This window comes from Carcharodon carcharias, chromosome 13, assembly GCF_017639515.1.
Source record: "Carcharodon carcharias isolate sCarCar2 chromosome 13, sCarCar2.pri, whole genome shotgun sequence".
Lineage (NCBI taxonomy): Eukaryota > Metazoa > Chordata > Chondrichthyes > Lamniformes > Lamnidae > Carcharodon > Carcharodon carcharias.
Genome location: NC_054479.1, coordinates 126,391,208 through 126,416,889, shown reverse-complemented (window position 1 = coordinate 126,416,889; position 25,682 = coordinate 126,391,208). Strand labels below are relative to the sequence as shown.

At 41.3% G+C, this 25,682-nt stretch overlaps 2 protein-coding genes across 2 annotated transcripts in view; one reads left to right on the top strand and one right to left on the bottom strand.

The window, feature by feature from the left end:
* Positions 1–25,682, top strand: part of snd1 (staphylococcal nuclease and tudor domain containing 1) — a 946,160-nt gene that overhangs the window by 476,675 nt on the left and 443,803 nt on the right. The gene's annotated exons all lie outside the window — the stretch shown is intronic.
* lrrc4.2 (leucine rich repeat containing 4.2) lies at positions 7,421–10,548 on the bottom strand. Its single transcript, XM_041202042.1, has one exon. It carries the CDS (start codon positions 9,927–9,929, stop codon positions 8,031–8,033), a length of 1,899 nt encoding a protein of 632 aa, XP_041057976.1. The 5' UTR covers positions 9,930–10,548; the 3' UTR covers positions 7,421–8,030.

Sequence of the window (25,682 nt, the reverse complement as noted above, 5' to 3'; positions counted from 1 at the left end):
TCCCAGTCTTCATCCAATTTGATTCACTCCACGTGATATCAAGAAATGCCTGAAGGCGCTGGTTGCAGCAAAGGCTATGGGCCCAATAACATCCTGGCAATAGGATTGAAGACTTGTGCTCTAGAATTAGTCATGCCCCAAGCCATGCTGTTTCTGTACAGCTGCAACACTGGTCTTTATCCAACAGCTTGGAAAATTGTCCAGCTTTTTCCTGTCCAAGAAAAAAGGTCAAATCCAATTAGACCAATTACCGGCCCTTCAGCCTTCTTGCGATCATCAGCAAAGTGATGGAAGGTGTTGTCAACAGTGTTATCAAGCGGCACTCAGCAATAGCCTGCTCACATTGGGTTCCGCCAGGCCCACTCAGCTTCTGACATTACTACAGCCTTGGTCTAAACGTGGATATAAGAGCTGAACTCTAGAGGAGAGTGACTGTCACAGGGTACCTTAGTAAAACTGAAGTCAATGGGAATCGGGGAAAACTCTCCACTTGTTGGGAGTTATTAGCTAGTACAAAGCAAAATGATTGTTGGAGACCAGTCACATCTCAGCCAGAGGACTTGGCTGCAGGCTTTCCTCAAGGTAGTGGCCTAGGCTGAACCATCTTAAGATGCTTGATCAATGATATTCTCTCTCTCCACCACTACCCCCCCCCCCCAGTATTTAGTAAGAAGTGACAATGTACACTGATTGCAGTGTCATTTGCAACTCCTCAGATATTGAAGTAGCCTGTGCCCACATGGAGCAAGATCGGAACAACATTCAGACTTGAGTTCATATGTGACAAGTAATGTTTGTGCCAGACAGGTGCCAGCCAATGACCATCTCCAACAGGAGAGAATTTCTCCTTGACATTCAATGGCATTACTATCGCTGAATCCTCACCGTCAAAATCTTGGGGATTACCATTGACCAGAAAATTAACTGGACCAGCCATATAAATATGATGGTTGCAAGGCTATGTCAGGGGCTGGGAATTCTGCAGCGAGTTACTTACTTTCTGACTCCCGAAGGCCTGCTCACCAGCTACAAGGCACAAATCAGAAGTGTAATGGAATACTCTCCACTTGCCTAGATGATTGCAGCTCCAGCAACACTCGAAGCTTGATACCATCAGGACGAAGCATCCCACTTGATCAGCACCCCGCCACCACCCTAAACATTTATTTCCTCCACTATCAGTGCACAGTGGCAACAGTGTATTCCATCTACAAGATACACTGCAACAGCTCATCAAGGCTCCTTCGACAACACTTTTCAAACCCCTCATATCTACCTAGAAGGTCAAGAACAGCAGATGCATGGAACACCACCACCTGTAAGTCCCTTCCCTTAAAGTCACTTTATTGCCATGTCCTCACTGTTGCTGAGTCAAAATCCTGGAACAACAACTAACAGCACTGTTGATGTAACTACACAACAATTCCATTCAAGAAGGCAGCTCACCACCACCACCTTGAGGGTAATTAGGAACAGCTAAGGGTTCAAGTCCCACTCCAAGACTTGAAGGATGAGGCTTGGTTGGTAAGTCGATTCTGGCCGAGGCACTGCCATGGAGCAAGTAATGGGAATCTATAGGCTCTTCTTGTTTCCGGGTAATTCAAAAAAGGCACAAGGCTTGAACGTTTTTCTTTTGTTGCAGAGAGTGGGCTCTTGTGTGTGAAAGTATGCTGCTTTGAGCAAGTGTAAAAGCCACTTTACCAGCTTGACTGATTATCTTAAATTGGTGTTAGTGTAGCTATTAGTGCACTCAGGATTGTCTTCTCCTTGGCAATCCTTGACCAATCAGAGTCAACTTGCCAACCAGTCAGCACCCTTTTCTCTTGTTGTATAATGGTTGTGATTGTTTGAAATTTGGCATTTTTGCATTTGTCCTGATGAATGCAAGATGTAAAACTTGGGCAAAATGTCTCAGTTTTCAACAATATTCAAATTATAATTTGGAATGCACACAAGTCAAAAATGGAGAAGGGCAGATATTTCTGTTGTCGTCGGGTTGGAGGAGATTGCAGAGATAGGGAGGGGCAAGGCCATGGAGAGATTTGAAAACAAGGATAAGAATTTTAAAATCAAGATGTTGCTTGACTTGGAACCAGTGTAGGTCGGCGAACACAGGGATGATAGGCAAATGAACAGAACATGCTGCAAGTTAGGACAAGGGTGCAGAATTTTGGATTATCTCAGTTTAAGGAGGGGGGTCAAATATGGGAGACCAACCAGGAGCTGGAATAGTTGAAACCAGAGGAAACAAAAGTGTGGACGAAGATTTCGGTAGCAGATGAGCTGAGACAGGCGAAGTCGAGTAATGTTACAGAGGTAGAAATAAGCAGCCTAAATGATGGTGTGAATATGAGATTAGAAGCACATGATCACAGTGACCCCAAAGTTGCGAACAAACTGACTTAATCTTGGGCTGTTACTAGGGAGAGGGATGGAAATGATAGCTAGAAACTGGAGTTGAGAGCAGGGGCTTGAAAACAATAGCGTCATTCTTCCTAGTAGTTAATTGGAAGGTACATAGTGCGGGAGCAGGAAGAGAAGATGTTGCAAGTGAATATGGTTACAATTAGGTAGAAAAGAGTGGAACCACATTGAGAACAACCCCACCCAGCTGGATGACATTGGAGAGGCATTGGAGGCGGGTGGTGTTGTCAGTTGTGAAAAAAGGCTGCAGACAGGTCGAGAAGACAAGGGGGAAAGTTTACTTTTTCCACAGCTACGTAGGAAGCCATTTGTGACTTGATAAGTGCCATTTTGGTATTGGCAGGGGTGGAAACCTGACCACCAATCTCACTTGCCCTTAATCAACTTCTTTTGCTCCCCCTCATCCAACTGCTCCCTCAGACTGTGCCCACCCCCAACCCGCCCCCAAGTGGCCTCCTCCCCCTCGCCTCTCTTCTGCCATCTCTCACCTGCTCCCCCGCTAACCTGCTCTCTTCCGCAGCCCTGACTCCCTTCAGCCCACCCGGCTCCCTTCTATCCTGCAGCCCTCTTCTCCCGCTCCCCTCTTTCTCCTCCTGTCTTCTTGCCCTGCTCCCCACACCCATCTCTCCTCCTCCCCACTCCCCTCGCCCATTCTGTTCCCCTCACCTACTCCCTCATGCACCTTCCCTCCAGTCCTATTTGGCCAAAAAGTGCTTCTGCCAAATGGATGGTCTGATTTACTGCCCTACCTAGATTTACTTAACTGTATACACATCAGGAATGCAACTCATTAATTTCCTTAAGATAAAAGCAAAATACTGCGGATGCTGGAAATCTGAAACAAAAACAGAAAATGTTGGAAAAACTCAGCAGCTGAGTTTTTCCAGCATTTTCTGTTTTTGTTATGAATTTCCTTGTCTTCCTGATGACGCTGCTGCAGATCAGTGCTTTCAGACTGTGGGCTGAAGGGGAAAGCAGAAGAGTGCCTATAGAGCTATTCTTGTCCAGCAGTGTGATATGATTATTAACAGCTCAGATAACTCATTGGTGCTTAACTGCAATATTGGAGAATCATCTCCTGGTTATGAAGATCTTACTAAAGTCACACTTTCAGATTATTTTCACTTCTAGTGTGGAGAATTGAAAACACTCTCAAAGGAATCAATGTGAATTTAAGGTTTTATGAAGAAGAGGCACTGAGAATGATCGTGTCTGAGATTGCTGATATCTTGCTCATTTGTGAATTATGGTGAATAACATGAAAAGAATATAGATCATACCCCTCATCACCACCTCTTGCACTCATTGCAAGTAAGAAATGGAGATTATAAAATGTTTTGACCTGTGCATTTCATGTGAGTTCTGTTGATTTAAGTTGTTTCTTTCACAGAAACATCATGTGAATAAAATGTGGAATATATTTGGCGAAGATGATGTCATTACTTGTAGTGTAAGTTTAGAACACTGAGTATCAACTTTTACTAGCTAAATATACTAAGCATATCTCACAGCACAGTTAGGAAAACCTACCAAGAGAATGTAAATCCTCAAATCAACCCCATCACTCGACCCTGCAGAGAAAGAGACTGATATGAAAAAGAAAATGGAGCTACACCACCACCTGCTTTTGAGAATACAAAAATATTCTTCCTTTTCTTCTCTTCCCTTTTTTCTCTTTCTCCTTCTTCCACCTAGAAAATACGGCCAGCTTACTCTTGAACAATGTGACACAATTATACCAATGTACCCAACTAAATTCTGTTAAAACAACTGTACATCATCACCAATCTGTAAGCCAGTGTATGATATTTTAATCTGATGATAACTAGACAAGTGGCAATAAACCAAAATGCTTTGCAAGTAATACATATTTGAGCAGATTATCAACAACCGGGCATCTTAAAATCATATCTCAAAATCCTTGGGGGAAATCAATAAATGTATTTTTTTCCTTAAATTAAGTAAGGTAAAGATCATGTGGGCGGATAACAAATTAAATAACAAGTCACCATAGATTCTCTGAAAATGGTCTTTACAGACCTCTCGACTGAAAAAAGAATGGAAAGAGTGAAATGAAAAGCCCAGCAAATGGCTTCCTGTGTCTGGTCTGGCAGAACGTGATGCTGCAGCAAGTCCAGTGCTGGCAAGGCTAGAACAGCAGTAGAACGTGCAGTGTACTTCAAGCCATTTTTAAAAGAAAATCATTTTCAGTATCCAAAAAGAATTAATTGGATCCAATTATTGTTTCCAAAGGAGAAGAGGGGAAGTCAACCTCCCAAAAAATCCAGGGTATCTTTTATTGAAGGTTAGATCCCATTTCATTAATGTTCATTGCACATAACTTCAATGGGTTGTAATTGTTTTGAAGTGCCCTAATTGTTTAGAAGCCTTTCTTTGGAAACCCCTTGATTGAAACATCTGTTGTATGTATTATGAAGATCTGAGAAAAATCTAACAAACATTTATTTATAAAAGAACACACACAACTCCCAAGAAGAACTGGCCCTGAATTCTTCAAGCCTTGCTTACAATATACATTGATGGTGTTTGTCACTGAATCTTTTGAACACAAAAACAAATTGACAAGGACAGTCAAAGGTTCTTGTCTATCAGTCTCTGTCCTTTTTCTCTCCTTCCCAAACTAAGATTACAATTGGGCATTCTGAAGCACAATCTGTATTAGTGTCTGTCCAAAGATTAAGATAGGTACACCAATGCATTAGACCTAACCATTAATATAACATTTTGGGGTTCACTTTAGTTTCCATCGAAGAATAATTGGGATTGAAAGCACACTATACTTTGTGAGCCATTACAATGTGTTTCCATTTTATAAAGCACTTAATGTATTTTAAACTAGCGTTCTTGATAAGAATTTAATTGCTTTTGTAGGATATTAGTAACCTATAATTGCGATCTCTGTGCTTGCTGACCTATAATAGTTCCTGGTCCCCCAGCACCTTGAATTTAAAATTCTCATCCATGTCTTCAAATAATTTCATAGCCTCACGACCCTGTCCGCTCCACACACCCTCCGCGCATTCCCCCTCACCGAGGCCCTTATCTCAGTCTGCAACCCTCTTGGAGCTTTGCATTTTTGCATTCCTCCAACTCTGACCTTACACCCACCATTGGCAGCAGTGCCTTCAGCCACCAACCGCCAGGGCCCTAAACTTTGGGATTCCCTCCATAAATCTTCCTCTTCAACTCTACTCCTTTTCTTTTAAACCTACTTCTTTGACCAAGCTTTTAGTCACACCACCTAATATATCATCCTTTCGTTTTGTGTCCATTTTTTTGCATCTGATTACTCTTGAGAACCACTGTTAGTCTTTTCCTTCTATGTTATAGGAGCTAGATGAATGCAGGTTGTTATATATGGCATTGCTTTAAAGCCTGTTGCATAGGCAAAACTGTTTCACCAGCAAAAAGTATTGTTTGTTAGCATTCAAAAATCAATGTCTAAACACTAGGTACATCTCAACTACCCCTTTTCTCACTTTGCTGTGCTTTATTTCTGCTGTTCTTCCACTATTTTATCCATTTCAATTCCTCCCCCACCTCCTGCCACTTTAAAAATAGACAACTAGTGTGTTACGGGTGTTTTCTTTTTCCTGCAATGCATTTAAAGGTTGCCAGAATGATGGGGGAACATGAATAAATATACAGATGTCTGTTTCACGTTGCTCCTTTTCAAATGTACACTTTCATTCATTCTTCCCTGAATGTCATCATTGATTGGATGCAGCAACGTGATTGATAATCCATTGTAAATTAAAAGCAGTGACCACTAATACAGAGTAAAGGCCAACCTTAAATACTAGAACAGCTATCAGCTGCTTACATTAGCGATGAATGTTCTAGTGTGTGTTATGCTGGAGTAGCAGACTTTGAACTGAACAGAGTGCTTGGTGCATCAGCTCTCAATACCCCACCTCCTGGTCTCAGCATAAAACACAATGGCACGTTCATGGTTACAATACAGGACCAAGCATTGCTTAATCAACACTGTTCTTGCAGGCCTAATTTAATAGTTTAACAGGGTGTGTTTATTTCTTTCAATGCAGGTCTACTGCTTTGGCCACTATTCGTTTCAATCCATTCTGTCAACATTTAGAAAATTCAAAATTATCCAACCAGTGCTCTATGCATGCTAATACTGGATTAGCAGCACAGTCAGCAGATGGATTACAGCAGTAAAATTCAAATAACTTTTACAAGAACAAGATTGGTATTCATACATTACAGCAATCGGAGCAAGCAGTGGAGTTTTCTGATCCTTAGTCCAAAGCAGACTTGAGCTGAGGAATACATCATTTAAACCATTGGTGTATCCTCAGTTTTAAACCCAAACCTTCTAATTTTGCCATGCAGGAATGCTGTTCGTAATTTTCTTTTGTGGATTATCATATTTAAAGTGTCAAAAATGCAGCAAGGTTTTTATTCCCACAAACCTCCCTCTCCCCAATTTCCTGGTAGCAAGGCATTGAATCAAATTTTTAAATAAATCGCTAGCAATGACAGAAGATCAGTAGAAGAATTTAATATACTGTTTGTTAACCTTTTCAATGCTGAATGTCCTTCACAGCCTTCAGCTGACACACTGCAGCTGGACTCTGCCAACAATAAAGCAAAGTACTTATAATGGTGCAGATTAGAATGCAGGGTTTGAGACACAGCCAACATTACGCAATGTTTTATAAATCACTCTAGCCTTGACAAATGGATTCTATTCTTGGTGCAGAAGTTGTGAAAGGGTTACTGCTTCATAATACGCCCTGATTCTCCCCCTCCTTTCTCCCCTATTTTGGGTTTGCTGCAGATATTTTCAGAATGCTGTGCCAGCAGTGGTTTCTGAAGAAGTTGCATATTGCCTTTCAGGTCAAGTAATGTTCCAACCTGTTCTCCCCTTATATCCACAAACACACACACACACACACACACACCATCTTAAAGCAAGGATGTGTTTTGCAGTAATTAGCAGACTCATCCGCACTTCCACCATTTTATCGAATTCACAGTAACACTGCATGCAGAAGAGTGTGTTTATATATAAATATAAAATGTTGTCTTCTCTTGGAATGAACCCTCGCTGGTTTCACTCAGATGCAAAGGTTGTCTGGTGATTTTTCTTTCATTATAAATTAAATCAACTCTTCTCAAAAAAAAATCCCTTTTTTATTGCCTTTTTTAACATTTTGGCACAGTACAAATTGGTGCTTTTACAAGATAAACCTGTAAAGTCTGGTATTGGGCTTAGAAAGAATTCCCGTATAAATATTTTTTACTGCATCCATATAGCACTGGCTTTAAAAATTACAGAATGCCCTTTTTAAACTGGTTCGGCCCCATTTCTTTTCCCCAAAGTCATGAAAGCATCTTGAACAGCTTTGTCTCTTCTTAAACATAAGTTACAGGTTAGAAAATAGTTTATTTTTTTATATATATATATAATCACTTTTTTAATCAGCCATGGTTGCTTTGATATAAGCATATACAAGAAAACAGTCTGAGTTTTGCACTTTTTACAAAATTCTGACAACTTGTGCATTCTATTGCGTTTTATATATATATATAATATATTATATTATATATATGTACAGAAGTCAGATCTGAGTCTCCTGAACTTTCTCCTTGGCATGTGTTTGTATATTAAAGGGCGCAGGTATTGTAGTGTGGAGCGAGTTACCCAGGCTGTTCTCTGTCCAGTGAGCCCCATGTGCTGGTTTGTACGTGTTGTAGTTCATGTGGTCGTGGACCGAGGGCACTACGACGGCTCCTTCTGACTGCGTGATGTCCTCGTCCATGTTAATGATCTCTATAGTCCTGGCTGCTGCCACCGTGCTCCGTTGTTGGTGCCGTTTGCGGAGTTTGTAAAACACTATGAGCATGGCAGCCGCCAACAGCGTCACTGCCACAAAACAGCCAATAATGATTTTCGTGGTTTTCATGACCTCGTCCAGGCTGGTGCGGGTCGAGTCCATGGTGGCCAATGTGGGGATCACCACCACTGTTTTTGGATTCCTCGTGCTCTGTAATAGCACTGTGGGAGTGGAGATGAACGCTGGCTTGTAAGTGGGCGGTGTCGACAGAAACGGTGGTACTTTAGTCCTGACGGTGTCGGGTGTCGTTTCCACGGTAACTGTTGAAAAGTAGGTGTAATTTGACGTGTTGATCTCCGCCATGCTAACTCTCAGGAAGGCTGATGCATCAGCATTCCCTTCCACGTTGGTGACCATACATTTGTAGGTACCAGCATCTGTTATTAAAACGTGCAAGAAGTAAAGGGTTCCATTGTTAAATACAGATATACGGGGATGTGTCGAGCCATGACTCAATACCGTGCTGTTGGGCAGTAGCCACCTGATGGATGACATGGAGGATGTTCGACATTTCAATTTGGCTGTTCTCCCTTCAGAGATGTTTAGGTTCTGTGGTGGCTCCAGAATAACTGGCCGCGAGCATTGGAGAGTACCCTTGTCTACTTCGGTCAAGTATTTCCCCCTCATGTGAGGCGGGGAATGGCACCGGCCACAGCAAGTAGAGTTTGTGGGGATGTACTCCCGTAGCCACCAGGCAAGCCAGAGGATATCGCAGTCGCAATTCCATGGATTGTGGTGCAGATGCAACTCCACAAGGTACTTCAGTGGTGCAAACAGATCATGTGGTAGTGAAGTGAGGTTATTGTGGGCCAGATTTAGTTCCACCAATGCAGTGAGGTCATCAAAGGCATTTCGCTCAATCAGATTGACTTGTGAGTTCATAAGCCAGAGCTTTTTTAGTGACTTTAGGCCCTGAAATGATCCCGGTTTAATTGCGGGGAAGTGGTTGCTAGACATTTCCAATTCCTCCAACCTCACCAGTGGTGTGAGATTTGGCATATCCTTCAGATTACACATCCCTAGGTTAAGGTATTTTAAGTTAATTAAGCCCTCAAAAGCACCATCCAAGATGTACTCCAGTTTTCTAAGTTCCCCCAGATCCAGACGCAGCAGTGATGGCACCCTATTAAAAGCGTATGATGGAATGCTTTCAATGGGGTTGTTCCTGAGCCACAGTTCACGCAGCTTTGAAAAGGACTCGAATGCGCCACTTGGTATCACAGTCAGTCTGTTCTCAAACAACTCCAGTGTATTAAGGCTAGTCAGTCCATTAAATGCACCAACCTCTATTTGCCGGATGGAATTCCGGCCGAGCTGCAAGACCTCCATGTGGTACAGGTGTCGAAAGGTGTCTGCCTTGATAAGCTGGATGTTGTTCTCCATGAGGTTGAGGTACCGGGTATTAGAAGGGATCCCTTGAGGGACCTCTTTGAGACCACGGCGAGTGCAGACTACTTTGCTGAAGTGATTACTGCAGGAGCAGATAACTGGACAACTCTGTTCTCTGTTTGACGCTTCGCACACACTCCACATCCGTACCGTGAGGTAGACAAGAAGAACCAGGGCAGCATTCCAGGTGTGATGCACAGTTACCTGCCACAAGAGATTCATGATGTGGCACATTCATAATTCACCATAGTCTGGGATCGGCACTGATTTGAAAATCGGCTCTACACCGGCACAGCAGGCTACCAGTGCCTTTAGCGATCGACAGTGAAAGGGGGAGGGGGGTGGGGTGGGGGAAATAGAGAGATGCAATGAGGACGGCCTGTTACACCTACCTCTACAAGAGTGCAGTTCCTTTTTTTTCTTGCACTAGATACTAGTGCTAATTTCCCTTTGTCTTCCTTAATAAAAAATAAAGGATTCACAAAATGGCTCCTAGTAAATCCAAAGCAGTAGAAAGGACTGACAGAGGTGAGGCCCAATCGGCTATGCAGGTGCATGCATCCTCTCTACCCCAGAGAGTAGCGCCATCAACAGTCGTGGTGTTTGTCCTCGGAGTTGAGAAAGCTGTTGAGCAAGCTCCATCGCTGATGTAGAATCCAGGCAGTATGTTTTATGTAGAGGGTTTGTTTTTTGTTTTTTTTCTCCACCCTTCTGCTGCTGTTGTCGGTCTCTCTTCCCCGTTGCACCCACGTTCTCTAATCTGTTTCACTCTCTTCCTCTCTGCCAGGGTCGGCTGATTTAAAAACAGCTACGAGCAGCACATTGCAGTCAGTAGCTTAACTAGCCAGTTCTCCACCAGTAGACGCAGCAGCTGCAGGCTGCCTCCCGCACAGTTAGCAATAATCTGTTGATTGCTCCAAGGGGAGGGGGGAAGCGATTGGAGGAGGAAAGATTGCTGGAGAGCGCTCTCTTTCTCTCACTGATGAAATGGAAATCTTCAGTGATGAGCTTTTTTTTTATTTTGGCAGAATCAGCATCACAACAAAAGGAAAGAAAGATTCTCTTCTCTTCCCTCTATTTCTTGTGGTATCCTTTTTTGTTTTGAGGTAGTGAGTTGTGGCAGCTTTTCTTTTAGCCTTTTGTCCTGTTAATAAGGTTTTTGTTGGCCAGTGACTGCAACAGCTGCAACAGGAACCTCTGTTCTCCGGAACATTTTCTTTCTTTCTTCGCTCTTTCTCGCTTCTCCCTTTAACAGTGTTGCAGGCAACCACACAGGCTGTGCTCTCATCCCTTTGTCCTTCACTCTGAACGTGAATGTATTGCTGACGCATGTCGTAATGAGCAGTACATTGGTGTGATGCAGTGCTCTTGTATGTATTAACAAGCCCCCCTCGCACCCCCCCCCCAATCCCCACGCCCTCCCCACTCTCTTCTCAAGGGGTTGATGATAAATGCTTCCAGCAATGTTTCATTGGTTCGGTGGAATATTTTCATGTGCATATATAAACTATGGAAGGGGCTGTCATTTCAGACCCTGCAGCTCTAATACTATTTTGGTTTGTTCTGAGTGTATGTGATGTGGCGGCCGACTATTTGAAGTAGCCAAATGTGTTGCAGTGATTTAAGCTAGTTTACTGTTCTCGGTCTCTGTTGGGATAAACACGAATTGATGCTATGGCTGCTGGGGGCCAGCGAGATGCAGTTGGTCAGCTGGCTGCCAGTGTTACGTCATTCCTCGTAGTGCTGAGTTGGCTGCTCTGTGACGGCAAGGCAATCTGTTGGGAGCTGAGAGAAATGTTCCTCCTGCATAGCAATGTACTGGAGAAGAGAAAAGAGAAAGAGATAACCAAAATGGAGTCTTTAGTTTGACCTATTAGACACAATTAAAATGCAAACACCTCCCTCGAGTTTTGAACATTCCCCTCTTTACCTTTCATTGCCTTACCTAAGTGGAAGGTCACTCTCTGCAGCCATTAGTCTTGTGTGATTTTAACTGTTGCATTAAGTTAGCTGTGCATCAGCTATTCCATGCCAGATTCTGATTGCATTGAATCATAATGGAGCAACAGACTTGTTTCTGTTTTTGCATGTAGAACTGAGGATGTGTTTGTTGATGATGGGCAACCATCAGGGGAGGTCTTGTGGCACAGTGGGTAGTGTCTCCACCTCTGAGCTAGAAGCTCCTGTTTCGAGTCCGAGCCCAGGACTTGATGGCCATGGAAGGTGCGTTCATGGCATGGCCAAGCACGTTCATTGTAAACCCGTAAATCCTTCTGATGCGCCTGTGGCATGGGATAAGAGCAGGTATGTTTCCTGGTCAACCAGAACCGTGTGGTACCTGCAGCGCAACAGCCTCCCCATGTTAAAAGACTCCACATGCGAGGTCTTGCCACAGACTGCTAGAGATGGGTAACCCTACATCCTGCACAGAATGAAATTTATTTAAATTTTGGAGGGGAGTGAAGGTGCCATTCAGAAGATGTCCTGTACTGGGCCTGAAGGCTATATTGACATGATACCTGGTGAATTATTGCTGCCCACCATTCCCCTGTCCTATTTTTTTTGGATGCAAGGGGGCAGTAGTGATTAGAGAAGTATCAAGTTCTCGAGGGCAATTAGGAATGGACAGTAAAAGCTGGCCTAGCCAGGAATGCCCACACCCTGTGAAAGAATATGCAAAAATAAAGTTATTGTGACGATGGAGAGATATTGAATTGTGCGGAGTTCTGACTTGGAGTTCAACTGGTTCAAATGTTTAGTTTCCTGAAAATCTGACCAGTGATTCGTTCACTTTCCTCCAGTGGTGCAGATATCAACTATTCACCTTTAGATATTGGAATTGTCATGTAGGAGATGGCCGCATGTGCCTGAGTGATTAAGGAGCCTGCACTGGCATTGCTTTATCAGGAGAGAAGACTTGAGCTGGATTGAATGAACTTGGAGTTTTAAAAAGAGATTATTTTCCCTCCTGGGGAACGAACTTACACCAGTTGGATTCAACCTGTATAACAGTGGAATGTCATAACATCTCTACGTTTTAAAGTGAGAGCATTTCCTTATTCGTTGAACCTTAACACCGCTTCAATTCACTCTGCACTACAGTGGGCTATTACTAGGGCACAACCCTCTTCACTCTCCCACTTTCATTGAGTTGTGATAGGGGACACTCTAGTCTGTGCATGTATATATATTTCTTGGCACTAAGAGCAAAAGGATTTGGGAGCAGTTTGCTGTCATTGCACAGATGTGAAGAAAGTCACATTCCTCAGTATTTATTCTTATTTATTCTCTGTGTGTGTGGTGCTCATTCTTAACTGGCACGTGACACTTGTTGCAGGCTCTGGTCCTTGAGGTTTGACAATTTGTGTATGGAGGCTTAGCTGAAATGCAATAAAGCCTGTAAAATACATTGTGGTAAATTCAGTCTGACTCTTTGTGAACATGAAACAATTGATCATTTTGATGCTGTATACATATAATTTTACTGGAGAATACAAAATGGCAGTTGTGAGAATAATAAAGAATGGCTTTGTTTGCAGGAGGGAGTAGGGCCAAGGAGAAGGATCTAGCTTTACTACATTTTACCTGAGTGCTTATTGCTGATATCTGAGTGCCCAAAATGTAAAATGCTCCATTCTTCAAAAACACAAATTACCCCTTAAAAAACCCTTTGAAATATTTTGAGATGAGCCAATCCAACATTGCCCACATTGATTGCCTTGAGAAAGAAATGAGTCAGAACTGAAATTTCAGTACATTTTGTAGTCAGCATCCAAGGATTATTATACAAGTAGGAAAGGAAGTTTCTCCCGAAAGAAAGTAATTTATTTCCCCCATCCCTTCCCAGAGGAACAGATTTATCACAGTGTAGATTGGGCACTATTGGTACATTTAGATTTCTGTTTGAGAACTGTTGTTTGATTCATGCCATGTGTAAGATGAGAGTACACTGAGGTACATTCTGAGAATGCATAGATTGGTGCCGGTTGCTGTGAAGTTAGCTTTTGGCTGATGATGTTGTTTTGAGTGCCTATGTTATCCTCTGGTATTTCCTGCTCCAAGTACAAAAGTGTGTATTACAGTTCCACAGTGCTGATGTCTAGGATACACAGGCTTTAGTGAATGTGTGGAGTTTTCTTTGGCGATGAATCTGACCAGTTTGACCAAAGGGTCAGAAATAAAACATAGTCAAAATAAATCCAATGTAGGAAATTCTGGAGAAACTTCTCTATCCAGAGAGTGGTTAGTATGTGGAACTCGCCACCACAGGAAGTAGTTGAGGCAACTAACAATGTATTTAAGGGGAAGCTAGGTAAACGTGAGAGAAAAGGAATAGAATGCTATATTGAAGAAGGGTGAGAGGAAGCTCATGAGGAGCCTAAACACTGGGCATGGGCCTGTTGGACCGAATGACCATTTTTTGTGCAAGAAATGCCAAGTAATATTATGCAACGTTGAGTCCGACCAGTTTACTTGGGCCAAAAGCCCTAGCAACTGGCCTTAGCAGGCTTTGATATTGCCGTTGACTATGAGAGACCCAACGCTAGCACAGTTTAATCTAGCATAAAAGCAGCTTGAAAATACCTTGGACCTAACCTGTTAAAAGAAGAGACTAAAGTGGAGATCCTCTTCAGTCCTCATCCATCTCATTATTCTGAAATGTATTATATCATTACCCCAGGAGTAATGATGTTTATTTTTGTCTGCTTTTCTTACCAGCCCTCATCCTTTCTTATTAAATCCTTCACAATTCCACTGGTACAAATGGACAATCCAATATCTCATGCCATGGGATACTATTCATTCATGTGTGAGCCCGGAGAGTAAGCATGAATTCATCATTTGACCTCAGGGCATCACAGCTGAGTTTAACCCTCTTCCCAACCAGTTATCACTCAAGTGCTGTCCAGTGAAAGCAGCTTGATTGAGAATTTTGTTTAAACCCTTTTCTATTCCTGTTGCTTTTCTGAAGCAACTTGTAGTTTGAAAGTGGCAATAAATGCTCATTGTGCTTTTCTCCTTAACTATAAAAAGAATTTTAGACGGCAAAGGAATCCTGCTTTCTTGCCAAAACTGGGGACATATTTCCTAGTTAAGAGAGACAGTATCAAATGTACTATGTATATCTGGCACATTCCTTGCAGGCTTTGGCTATTCAGCTATATTTGCAGTGCTTTACTAACTGCTCCTGTGGGATAAGTGGCTGCAGTGTTTATTTGTACACAGATTTCTGTTGTCTCAGTGTTTCTCAATTTTTGAAGTGTAGCACAGTGGTGGCACAGTCTTTGGCACTCTAATTAGAGCTGTGTCATAGATTGCTGGGTTGCAGGCCTGTGCAGCTAATTTCCATACTGCTCTTCTGCCATATCTCTTCTCTCCTCCCAATTGCTCCACCAGTCTAAATTTAATTTCGACTGTACAATTGGGACAATACTGAGCTGAGGCAAGTCATAATCTTATGGGAAGACATGGCCATCCCTGAGATGCACTGATATACTTTAAATCCAGCTAAAAAGCAGAATTTCTGGATGTTTCCAAACAGTTTAGGTTAACCTGCGAAGAGAGAATTAGGAAGCGGAGAAGAAGAGAATAAACATTTCACAAGGAAACCTAGAAGTCTTGCCAAATTGGAGGATGTGAGCAAGATGATTAGATATTAGTCACAAACATGTTTTTGCTCCCTGTCTTCTTATGACACTGACTGTAGCTATGCTGGTTCCATAGGTATCTCCTGCTAATATCCAAGGGCGATTATTCATGAGAGGCTAATACCAGTGTTGGGAGCCTATTTCACAGTGGTGCGGATGAGATGGGCATATTGGTGTGGGCAAGAGATTACAGCTGAGCCCACTCTGTGCTTGCGTATCATCCAGATTATGATTTGCAGCACAAGTCAATATTTTTTTGTTTTTGTTGTCTTTGGCAAGTTTTGCAAGTAACTCAGGGAGACTTTAATGTCACCATGTTACTCTGGGATTGTCATTCACTATGAGGAAATGCAAGAGTTGCGGTGATTTTATGCTTGCATTCAGTTGGCTTTCCAAGCACATACATGTTCTTGTCCACTGTCCATGCATACATGCATATTATCCATTGTGTCACTGGATAACAGTCAGGAGCATGAAGCCTGGTAGTTTTAATTTTAGTTGCTTGCCCCTCACTTCTTCCAGGATGCTGAAGCCAATACTTGTGTGGAGCTTACCCCTTTTGTCCCCCACCTTTTAACTTGCCTCTAGTATGCAAAACAGGCAAATGTTCAACAGTGGACTGCTTCTAAAGTGTAAGCTTGGGTCAGTGGTAGTACTCTCATTAAGGTGGGAGGTTATGGGTTCAGTGCTCACTCCAGAGACATGAACACTGTCAAAAGAATATAAAAGATTCTATAATGCTAATTGAACGAAAGTAGGGAAATTCTCCTAGTGTTCTAATCAACAGATAGATTAACTGATCATTCATTTCATTTCATTGCTTTTAATGCGTGAATGATTATGAAGTGTTTGGGGAAATTCTGAGAGTGTGGAAGTACTCTCTGAACTTCAAGACTTTATTGTTGTAACAATTGTGCTGATGCAGTAAAATACTGTTCAAGATTAAAATATATAATCTGTGTTCCTGATGAGGGCATGCACGCTAGACACTGTTCGTTTCTAAAGCCTCCCTTGACAAATACTGCCAAAAATTCTGAAATTGTGGCATTTTACTAAATAGTGAATGCAATAATTTTCCCTGGTTGAGATTGATACTGCTCATTAACTTTGGAAATGCTGGCACTGCATATGTGTCATTTGTTGAAAATTGCAGGTTTGTGTTGTTTGGGCTTGTCCCGGTAGAGATGGCAGATCTATTTGTTTTACACACCATCGAATGTTGGAAGGTTTTAATATTACAAGCATTGGTAAATTATAGCAATCTGCTAGACTGCTTTTAATTATCAGAATTCCTTATATGCATGCTAAGATCTGTGTATGCTTTATTTTTGACGAAGTTCCCTGCGTTATGAGATTATGTGAGTGGTTAGTCTGTTTGCAGGACATCTGAGAAATTCCACTGTTGAGACTTGACCTTCGAAACCAACAGAGATCTTAGAACTGGGTACTCAAGCAAGTGCTGAAAGCAGCTTTGCTAGGAATTCTGAAGCTTTGAGTTATCACAAACTCTTCATTCAGCCTGATACAAAATGGAAACTGATGAATAAGTGCATATACTTCATGCACAAAAGTTTTGAAATGTAAATGTGTTGCAAGTTCCATGTGTGAAATATCCCCTTATATTGTTTGCTCTGTACACACACACACACCTGAGTCAAAATGTTGTGGGTTCAAACTCAACTCTGTAACTTGAGCGTGAAATCCAGGCTGGCACTCAGTGCAGTACTGAGGGAGTGTTGTTCTGCAGAGGTGCGATTTTTTTGTACAGGATGTTAAACCAAATCCGTGCTCTTATGATCCTACAGGTAGAAGACTAAAGTTTTCCAACAATATTAATCCCTCTTCTAACAGTGCCAGCAAAACAGATTATGTGGTCATTTACCACATTGCTAATTTTGACATCCTCACATATGCAAATTAGCTGCTACATTTGCCTACATAGCATATCAAAAGCACTTCATGGTATGTAAAGGACTTTGGATGTCCTGAGACACTATAGAAATCTTAGTTTGAGAAATTACCATTTATGAAGTAAAGAACAATTGCTCCTGCCATGTAAAATTGCAAACTGAGAGGGAATTAAAACAGGTAGATATGCCAGTTTGAGATGCATCTTCTGTGTTAATGGACTATCAGATGTTGGTGTAGTTCTGCTGTTGAATTTTCCCATAGGGATAATAAGATTTCTTCCAGGCACAGGGTTTCAGTGTGGAGGTGGAGTCATCAGGATTTTTCTATTGCTCTCAATCACTTATTTTCTACAATCAAACTTTGAACAGTTTAAAGTTTATTGGAGGTATTGATATGTTTGCATATCTGTACTGATATTCCATCTTACTCTGCACCTAAATTGTTTTGGATATGACTGATTTTTAAAACTCCAAGACAGTCGATGAGTTTGTGAAGTGAATTTTGCAGCCTGTGATAACTTACTGATTTCATTACAGTAAAAATGTTTTAAATGGCTCTTTTTTTCCCAACTATGATGTGGATTAGAATTCCAAGCAGTTCAGCAACGGAAGTATTTGTTATGCAAACTTTGGCAGCTCCTTTCTTTGAAAAGGCCAAAGCTGGAGAGTTGCTTTAAAACGGTTTGGCATTTCAAACAGTTTAGACCTGAGCCGTTTATAAAAATGTTGCTTCTATTGCTGCTTTGCTCTACTTACCAACTCCCTTAAATATTTCTCTTCATGAGTCTCTTGCTTATTTATGCCTGGTTTGTATGTAAATTTTCACGACACTCACCTAATGGCTTCATAGTAAAGCTGATTTTTATAATTCTCTTTCCCTTCTCAGCCTGATTTTGCCCAGAGAGTTAAACAAATCGTGGAACTCCCTCCCTAACAGCACTGTGGGTGCATCTACACTTCATGGACTGCAGCGGTTCAAGAAGGCAGCTCACCACCTCCTTCTCAAAGACAATTAGGGGTGGGCAATGAATGCTGGCCTGGCCAGCAATGCCCGCATCCCATGAATGAATTTTTAAAAAATTGTAAACAAAATGGCGATGAATGGGCAACAATGTCAAATACCTTCCTGCTGCTGTTGAAGGGATGCTGAAATAAATTGTATGTCACTGTGTCCAGTTCTAAATGCATGGCACCCAATGATGTTTTCTTGAGACTAATTTAACCTTTCCTATTCTAATATTTCTAACTTATAAGCTACTTTTATAGCATCACCATTTTAGTTTGGCTTCCAGCAGGTGGCTGTTGAAGCTTACACTAACAAACTTGTCCCCTTTATTCCAACTGCTGACGTTCAGGCACATGAAAAGCCACGGATAAGTGAATACCTTTACAATGTGGATGGCGGGGGTGGGGGGCAGTTCATACAGTTGATGGAAACAAATACTTTGGATTGTTTTTGAGCAGTGATTATCATATAGAACATAAGAATAACAGAAGGCCATACAGCCTCTCAACCTTAGTGGAAGCATTTGGATATTTTTACTAATATGCATTCTTGGCATGAAGCTTTGCCTACTGGGTGAACTCAACGGGAGTTTGGGTATGGAGATTTTCCAGGGCTGTGATATCTCAACCCCTAAATTTTTGATGTGCACTCCTAACAGGGTAAAGGACACTGCTGGGAGCACACATACCTAAAGTCATCTTCAGTGTTGATTGGTATGAACAACTACTGTCTCATGGCAGTGACTTTTTTTAATAATACACTGGCTCCAGTATTGTCATGAGATGTTTTATAGCTTCTGCATGGAGAAGCAGTCTAACTGAATTGATTTATGTTTTGTGCAGAGAACAGCCTAAAGTGAAATAACTATCCATAGAAAATGGTGGTCATGTCCAATTTTCAATAATTGGACATTGGATTCAGAGAGTCAAAATTGCTAACCCTATTTGTGCTTAAAAAAATGATGGCTAAGTGTCAAGTGATATTAGTACCCAACAATATGAAGCAATAATGAAAGCAATCAAAGAAGTGAGAGATAAATGAGATAGACAAAGTGTGACTAGATTGGAGGTGTGGGATAGACAGGTAGAAGGCAAAGAATGAAAAACTGGTCATGATGAGTGGTCCCCAAAAGTTAAGCCAGAGCCCTTTCTTCCACCTCGCATGGATATAAAATATCTCATCGCTCTATTTTGAAGAAAAACAGGGGAGTTATCCACCGTGTCCTGCTAATATTTATCCCTCAAACAACATTACAAAAACAGATCTGGTCATTATTTGTGTTTGCTGTTTGTTGGAGCTTGCTGTGCACAACTTGGCTGCCAGCTTTCCTATATTGTAACAGTGACAACACTTTAAAAGTACTTATTGGCTGTAAAGCACTTCGGATTTCCTATGGTCTTGAAATGTAGTATATCACTGCAAATCTTTTCTTTCTCTGTCAAAAGCCTGGTAGAAAAGAAAAAACAAGTTGACACCAAAGGTGCAGACCACTTAGATAGAGTGTCCCCATTCCCAAATATGATGTCATCTCAATTTCTCAATATGTTATCTCCTATGTACATAATTTGCCAGTCAGCTTTATTGTTGTCTATAGTTTCTATAGCTTTGTTTGAACCTTTTCATTTTAACAAAACAAAATAATCATCTGCTTCGGGTGACAATAGAGAAAAGGACTAAGTGAAGAACTTGCATTTTTCTAGTGTCTTATCACATCCCTTTTTATGCTTTAGAAATCATGACTCCATTGTTATTCCTCATGTTCAGATGCCTGAGCTGGGGAGTCTATAACAATTGCATGACCCTGGCCCACAAAGTCAGATAGCTTCAGCTGTGGTTGTGTTGGATTTGAGACTTGATGGAGAGAACAAGAAATCAAGATCAACATGGATATTTAGATTAACATCAACGAAGAGAAAGAAGGAGGCAGATGAGAAAGGCTATTGCACCCCAGGGTGCTTCATTGTCAGTTAAGTCATTGGTGTTAGGTGGACAGGCATTGCAGTCTATTTTTGCAAAGCAAGGTTCCACAATATGACCTGATCTTTTTGGTGGTGGCATGTTGAGGGAAAAATGTTAAACACTACAAATGCAGAATGTTCGTCAGCACAGAGTATGCTGCCATCTTTTATGTCCACCTGAGTAGGGTGACAGAGTTTCTATTTAACCTCTCATCCAAAAGGTGCAGCTCTCCATCGTACTGCAATAAATGTCAGTCTAGATATATATTTGCAGGCATGATATGTATCCAGGTTTAAGATGAAGTCGGTTATCTTGGTCTTTAATTGATATGAGTCAGCTGTCAGAGATAGCTGGAATGTTACTAAATTGTTTCTTTTTGATCTGTGTTTAATTTATTTTCTGGATTGCTAACTGCCTTTTTCTCTCGCATAAATAGCTATTGTCACTGTTGGATTGATTTAAGCACATTTTTGATAGATGTACACTGAATAATTTGCCAGTTGAACTTGTGTAACTTTGTCAAATTTTGGCTGTATAAGTTTGAATACTGTGCTGTCTATCAGACAGTGTAACAAAGTGATGTGAAATAAAAAATGCTTTTTGTTCCATCAGTGAATGGACATTGAATTTCAATACTGATTTAATTAAGCTTGATTGATTTCAAGGGGGGGAAAATTAAAAGATGCTTGATTTAAATGCAGAGAAATCATAATCTGGGATTCTGTGGGAGATTCAAGACATCTGTGTTCTGTGTGGAAAATTATCTGGGCAAAACTTTTTTTAAAGAATAATATTGAAAGCTTGTTCTCTGCTGCAGGAGATTAATACTGTCACGGACTTTATAACATTACATCACTAGTAATTTGCCTTGTTAAACTTTGGTATGTTTAACTTGTAATTAAGTACTGCAGTCTGTACCAGTATGATCCTGTGTGTGTTGTTTTTGATTCTACTGAAGCATGGTGGGAATCCTTTGTAAATTCAGCATGCGGTTTGCCCTATTTTGATTAGTCAATCATTAGACCAGGTCACATTGATTCCTGACAAGGGCACAGCTCATTAAAAAAAAAACACTTTTTTGCTCATGAGAAACACTATCTGTTCACAATAAGCACTATTTAAAGGGATAGTGGCACAGCCAGGTCCCACAAAACTACAAAGAATTCTTAATCAAATAACCCTCCATTTAGAAATGTTGGTTAAGGGACTACTATTGTCCAGGATGCACCTTTGCTGTTCGGAATACTGACGGAAGTGCTGGCCTAAATTTTGTCCTCAAGTTTCTGGAATGGGGTCTGAACCAACAGCCTGACTCAGGTGATACCCAAGTGGGAATAGGGTTGGGTTTGTTGACAGAGATTTCCTAGAAGTCATTCTTGATCTTGATCTGGTTGATTTGAAATGTTTGGCTTAGGCCATTGAATGAAATCATCAAATGGGTGATTAACTTCAACGAGCCTGCTACAGCTCTGATGTAGATGTTTTCCAAGCCAGGTATTTTGGCAGGGGGTGAGCATTGTAATTTAAGAAACCTTGCCAGTTGAAAAAATATCTCAAACTGTGAACCACATGATATTTGAAAAGTGTGTTTTACTTTTTTTTTAAAAAAAAAGCTGTTTATGAAGTAACACTTTAGGAAGCTGTTCAAATCATGCATCATAATCTGCCATGAAGAGTTAATCCTACCCCCACCCCCATGCTCCAACTGAAAGAACTTCTTAACCTTGAAATAATTATTTAGCGTTATTAACAGACATTAGCTTGCTAGCTGTTCACAAAACATTCTTCTATCTGCTATTTTAAACTAAATGGGATAACACATCTGCCAAAATAGCTCAGGAAAATGAACAAATTAACCAGTTATCCAATGGTAATTACCAGGCTTTTGTTTCATCCTGGTCTCTGGAGTCCAGGTAGCAGGTAATATCACTGTGCCCAGATCCACCAATGCAGCTCTGAATTGCTTCCTCCTAATTTACAAGAATGATTGAGATGTGTAGGTCATGATCCCTGCACAGGACTCCCATTGTTCTCACATTGCTGTCCCTGGTGGTTGCAGCATTCATATTATTGACATTTTATTTCCATCTCAAAGATGTTTTCATGAGTTTTTGACTGGTAGAGGAGGGTATAAGATTTGAACATTAGCGCTGCTTGCTCTTTGTGGATTTGCAGTGGACAATTTAATTTATAAGATTCTCTTCATCAGCATCTAACCTTTCGGGTTAGCCAATTACATAATGCATTCTGTTGACCTGACAAATTTAAATGTATTCCTACTTAATGTTCACTCTGCAACAATTCAGGCTTCAGGGTTCCCATCAGTTTAACATATCGAGCAGCTCACTTACATTCCCACCCCTCTCCATCACCTTCCCAGGTACTTAGCAATTTCAATTATCACTCTCTTCAAAATCCATACCAAGTGCTTGTTCCCAGCTGTACACCCCACTAGTTTTCTTTTCTAATACTGGGCATCCCTCTATAAAGATTTGAGCCTTTTGCTGAGAGCACAGTGAAGAGTTCATAGTGTCCAGCACTTCTGAACTTCAGTATCAAGAGGTGTGGTCCCCAAAAATTGTTTACTCCTCACAGGGAAAGAAATAAAGCAAGGGCCAGTGTTGATCTACACTGCGGGATTGGGTACTATGACTGTGTAGGTCACCATAGCAGTTACTGATATATTTTATTGCTCATACAGACTCCAATTTTGTTAGCATTTACTGAGTATTAGAAAACTTTTTGAAGTTTTTATTAATAAAGCACACTCCATTAACTTCACTGGATTATGTCAGCAACACCAGAATCATTAGTCCTGCAAAGTAGACATCATGACATGGAAATTCTACTGAGTGCACTAGCTAAGAACATAAGAAATAGATGCAGGAGTAGACCATATGGCCAATTAAGTCTCCTCTGCCATTCAATATGATCATGGCTGATCTCGCTGTTAATCTCATCCATGACACGAGCTATTATCAAATCCAGAAAAAACACCTAAACTCAATACAACAGCTCAACAGCTCTGATGAAAGCAAACCTGCAGATAACTCATGCTAAGTGATTTATTTAGCTTTTGTTTCAAAGTTTGGGAGATTGTTATTAGCCACTTTATTTTGGTATTGTGTGTTAACACCTGAGATTAATCTAGTTGCTCTTGAATACACCCTGCCATTTTTTCCCTTTTACACTCTCCATGCCCTCCTGAGCTATTCAATAGCTAAAAGTACCAATTTGTAATTGGAAACCTGTCTCTCAGGTTAATCAGATACCACTCTTAAATAAAAAACAGAATGTGCTGGAAAAATACTCAGCAAGTCTGGCAGCATCTTTGGAGAGAAACAGAGTTAACGTTTCGGGGTGGATATGGTTTCTTCGGAATTGAAGGGAGGTAGAAATGTGATGGTTATATGCTAGTTAAGTGGTGGGGGATAGAACAAAAGGGAAGGTCTGGGATAGGTTAGAGGGTGGAAGAGATTAAATAACTAAGGTGCCATGGAACATAAGACAAAGGGACAGGTAATGGTTGTAAATAATCAAAGCACTGGTCCAGAGTGAGTGTTGTTAATGGCAGAATAATGAACAGCTCTGACTGAAAGTAAAAACTTGAAAACAAGATGCACACTGGCACTTGGCGGGGGAGGGGGGAACAAAATGGAACAAAGAGATCATAGTCTGAAGTTATTGAACTCAATGTTGAGTCCAGAAGCCTGTAAAGTGCATAATCGGAAGGTGAGGTGCTGCTCCTCAAGCTTGTGTTGGGTTTTATTGGATCATTGCAGTAGGCCAAGGACAGAAATGTGAGTGAGAGAGCAAGGTGATGAATTAAAATGCCAAGCAACCGGAAGGTTGGCGTCATGTATGCAGACTGAGCGGAGGTGTTCCGCAAAGCGGTCACCCAGTCTGCATTTGGCCTTCCCAATCTAGAGGAGACTGAATTGTGAGCAGGGAACACAGTAGACTAAATTGAAAGAAGTAAAATAAATTGCTGCTTCATCTGGAAGGAGTATTTAGGGCCTTGGACAGTGAGGAGGTAAAAGGGCACGTGTTGCATCTCTTGCTGTTTCCTGGGAAAGTGCCATGGGAAGGCGACGAGGTATTGGGGGGTGATAGAGTAGTGGACCAGGATGTTGTGGCGGAATTGGTCCCTTAGGAATGCTGACAGTGGAGGGGAGGGGAAGATGTGTTTGGTACTCTTAAATTATCAAGTCAGGATGCTGTTGGACCTTTTGTTGTTGATGGTTTGAAACTTGTCATGCAACTTGCTAGAGAAGCGATTGGAAATCCAAAACAAAAACAGAATTACCTGGAAAAACTCAGCAGGTCTGGCAGCATCGGCGGAGAAGAAAAGAGTTGACATTTCGAGTCCTCATGACCCTTCAACAGAACAGGATTGGAAAGCGATTGGAAATGTCTACTGAATAGCCACTTTTTCCCCATCCGCTTCCTTAGAGTAACAACAGCCCAGTAGAGTTGGTGGATACCGACCTGTTCACTAAAGCTCTGTGTACAGTTTCCCGCACACTTGTTAATGACATTAACGAATGTGAGCACCCTCCCCCCCAGCTTTTACATTATTGCAAAATTGCTGAAAAAGAGACAAGTCAAAGCTTTTCATCGTGCACTCATCAGCACACTTTGCAAGAATGCCAATATCAGGGGAAAACAGTAACTTATACTGTATGAGAAGAGAGTGCTGATTGGTTGGCAAGTCACCATTAATTGGTGCTTTCTCCATGGCAATGCCTGTGCCAGAGTCTACTTGCCAACCAATCAGTACTCTGTTCAGATACAGCATAAGTTATTGTTTTCCCCTTATATTGGTATTCCAGTGAAGTGCATGACAAAAAGTTTTGACATGTCCCTTTTATCAGCATTACTTAAGTTCTGTATTACCAAATGACAATCGCAACATTCTTACATTGCAAAAAATGACCATGAAGCTATTGGGTTAAAACAGAAAATGCTGGAAAAACTCAGCAGGTCTGGCAGCATCAGTGGAGAGAGAAACAGAGTTAACATTTCAAGTCCATTTGACTCCACTTCAGAGCTATTGGGTTTTGGTTCACTAATGTCCCTTTAAGAAGGAAACACTCAGTCTTTACTTGGTCTGGACTATATGCGATTCCATTCCCACACTCTCTAAAATAGCCTAACAAGCAATACTGTTGTATAAAAATCACTCCAGTTCAAAAGTTAATCCACTACCACCACCTCAAACCACTTACAAATGGCCAATACATGCCAGCCTTGCCAGTGATGGCCACAAGCTGAGAAAAGATTTATTTTTACAACCACTTCCTCATAAGCATTGCTGTTCATGTGCCAAGAATCTGTGTCAAAACTGCAATTGCCACCTGCCCACACTGCTTTGTTGCATTGTTGCAACATGTACACAAGTTACTTTGAAGATATAACAGCCCTCAGTATTCAAATCAGTATGTGACTAATGTGCTCTGAAATG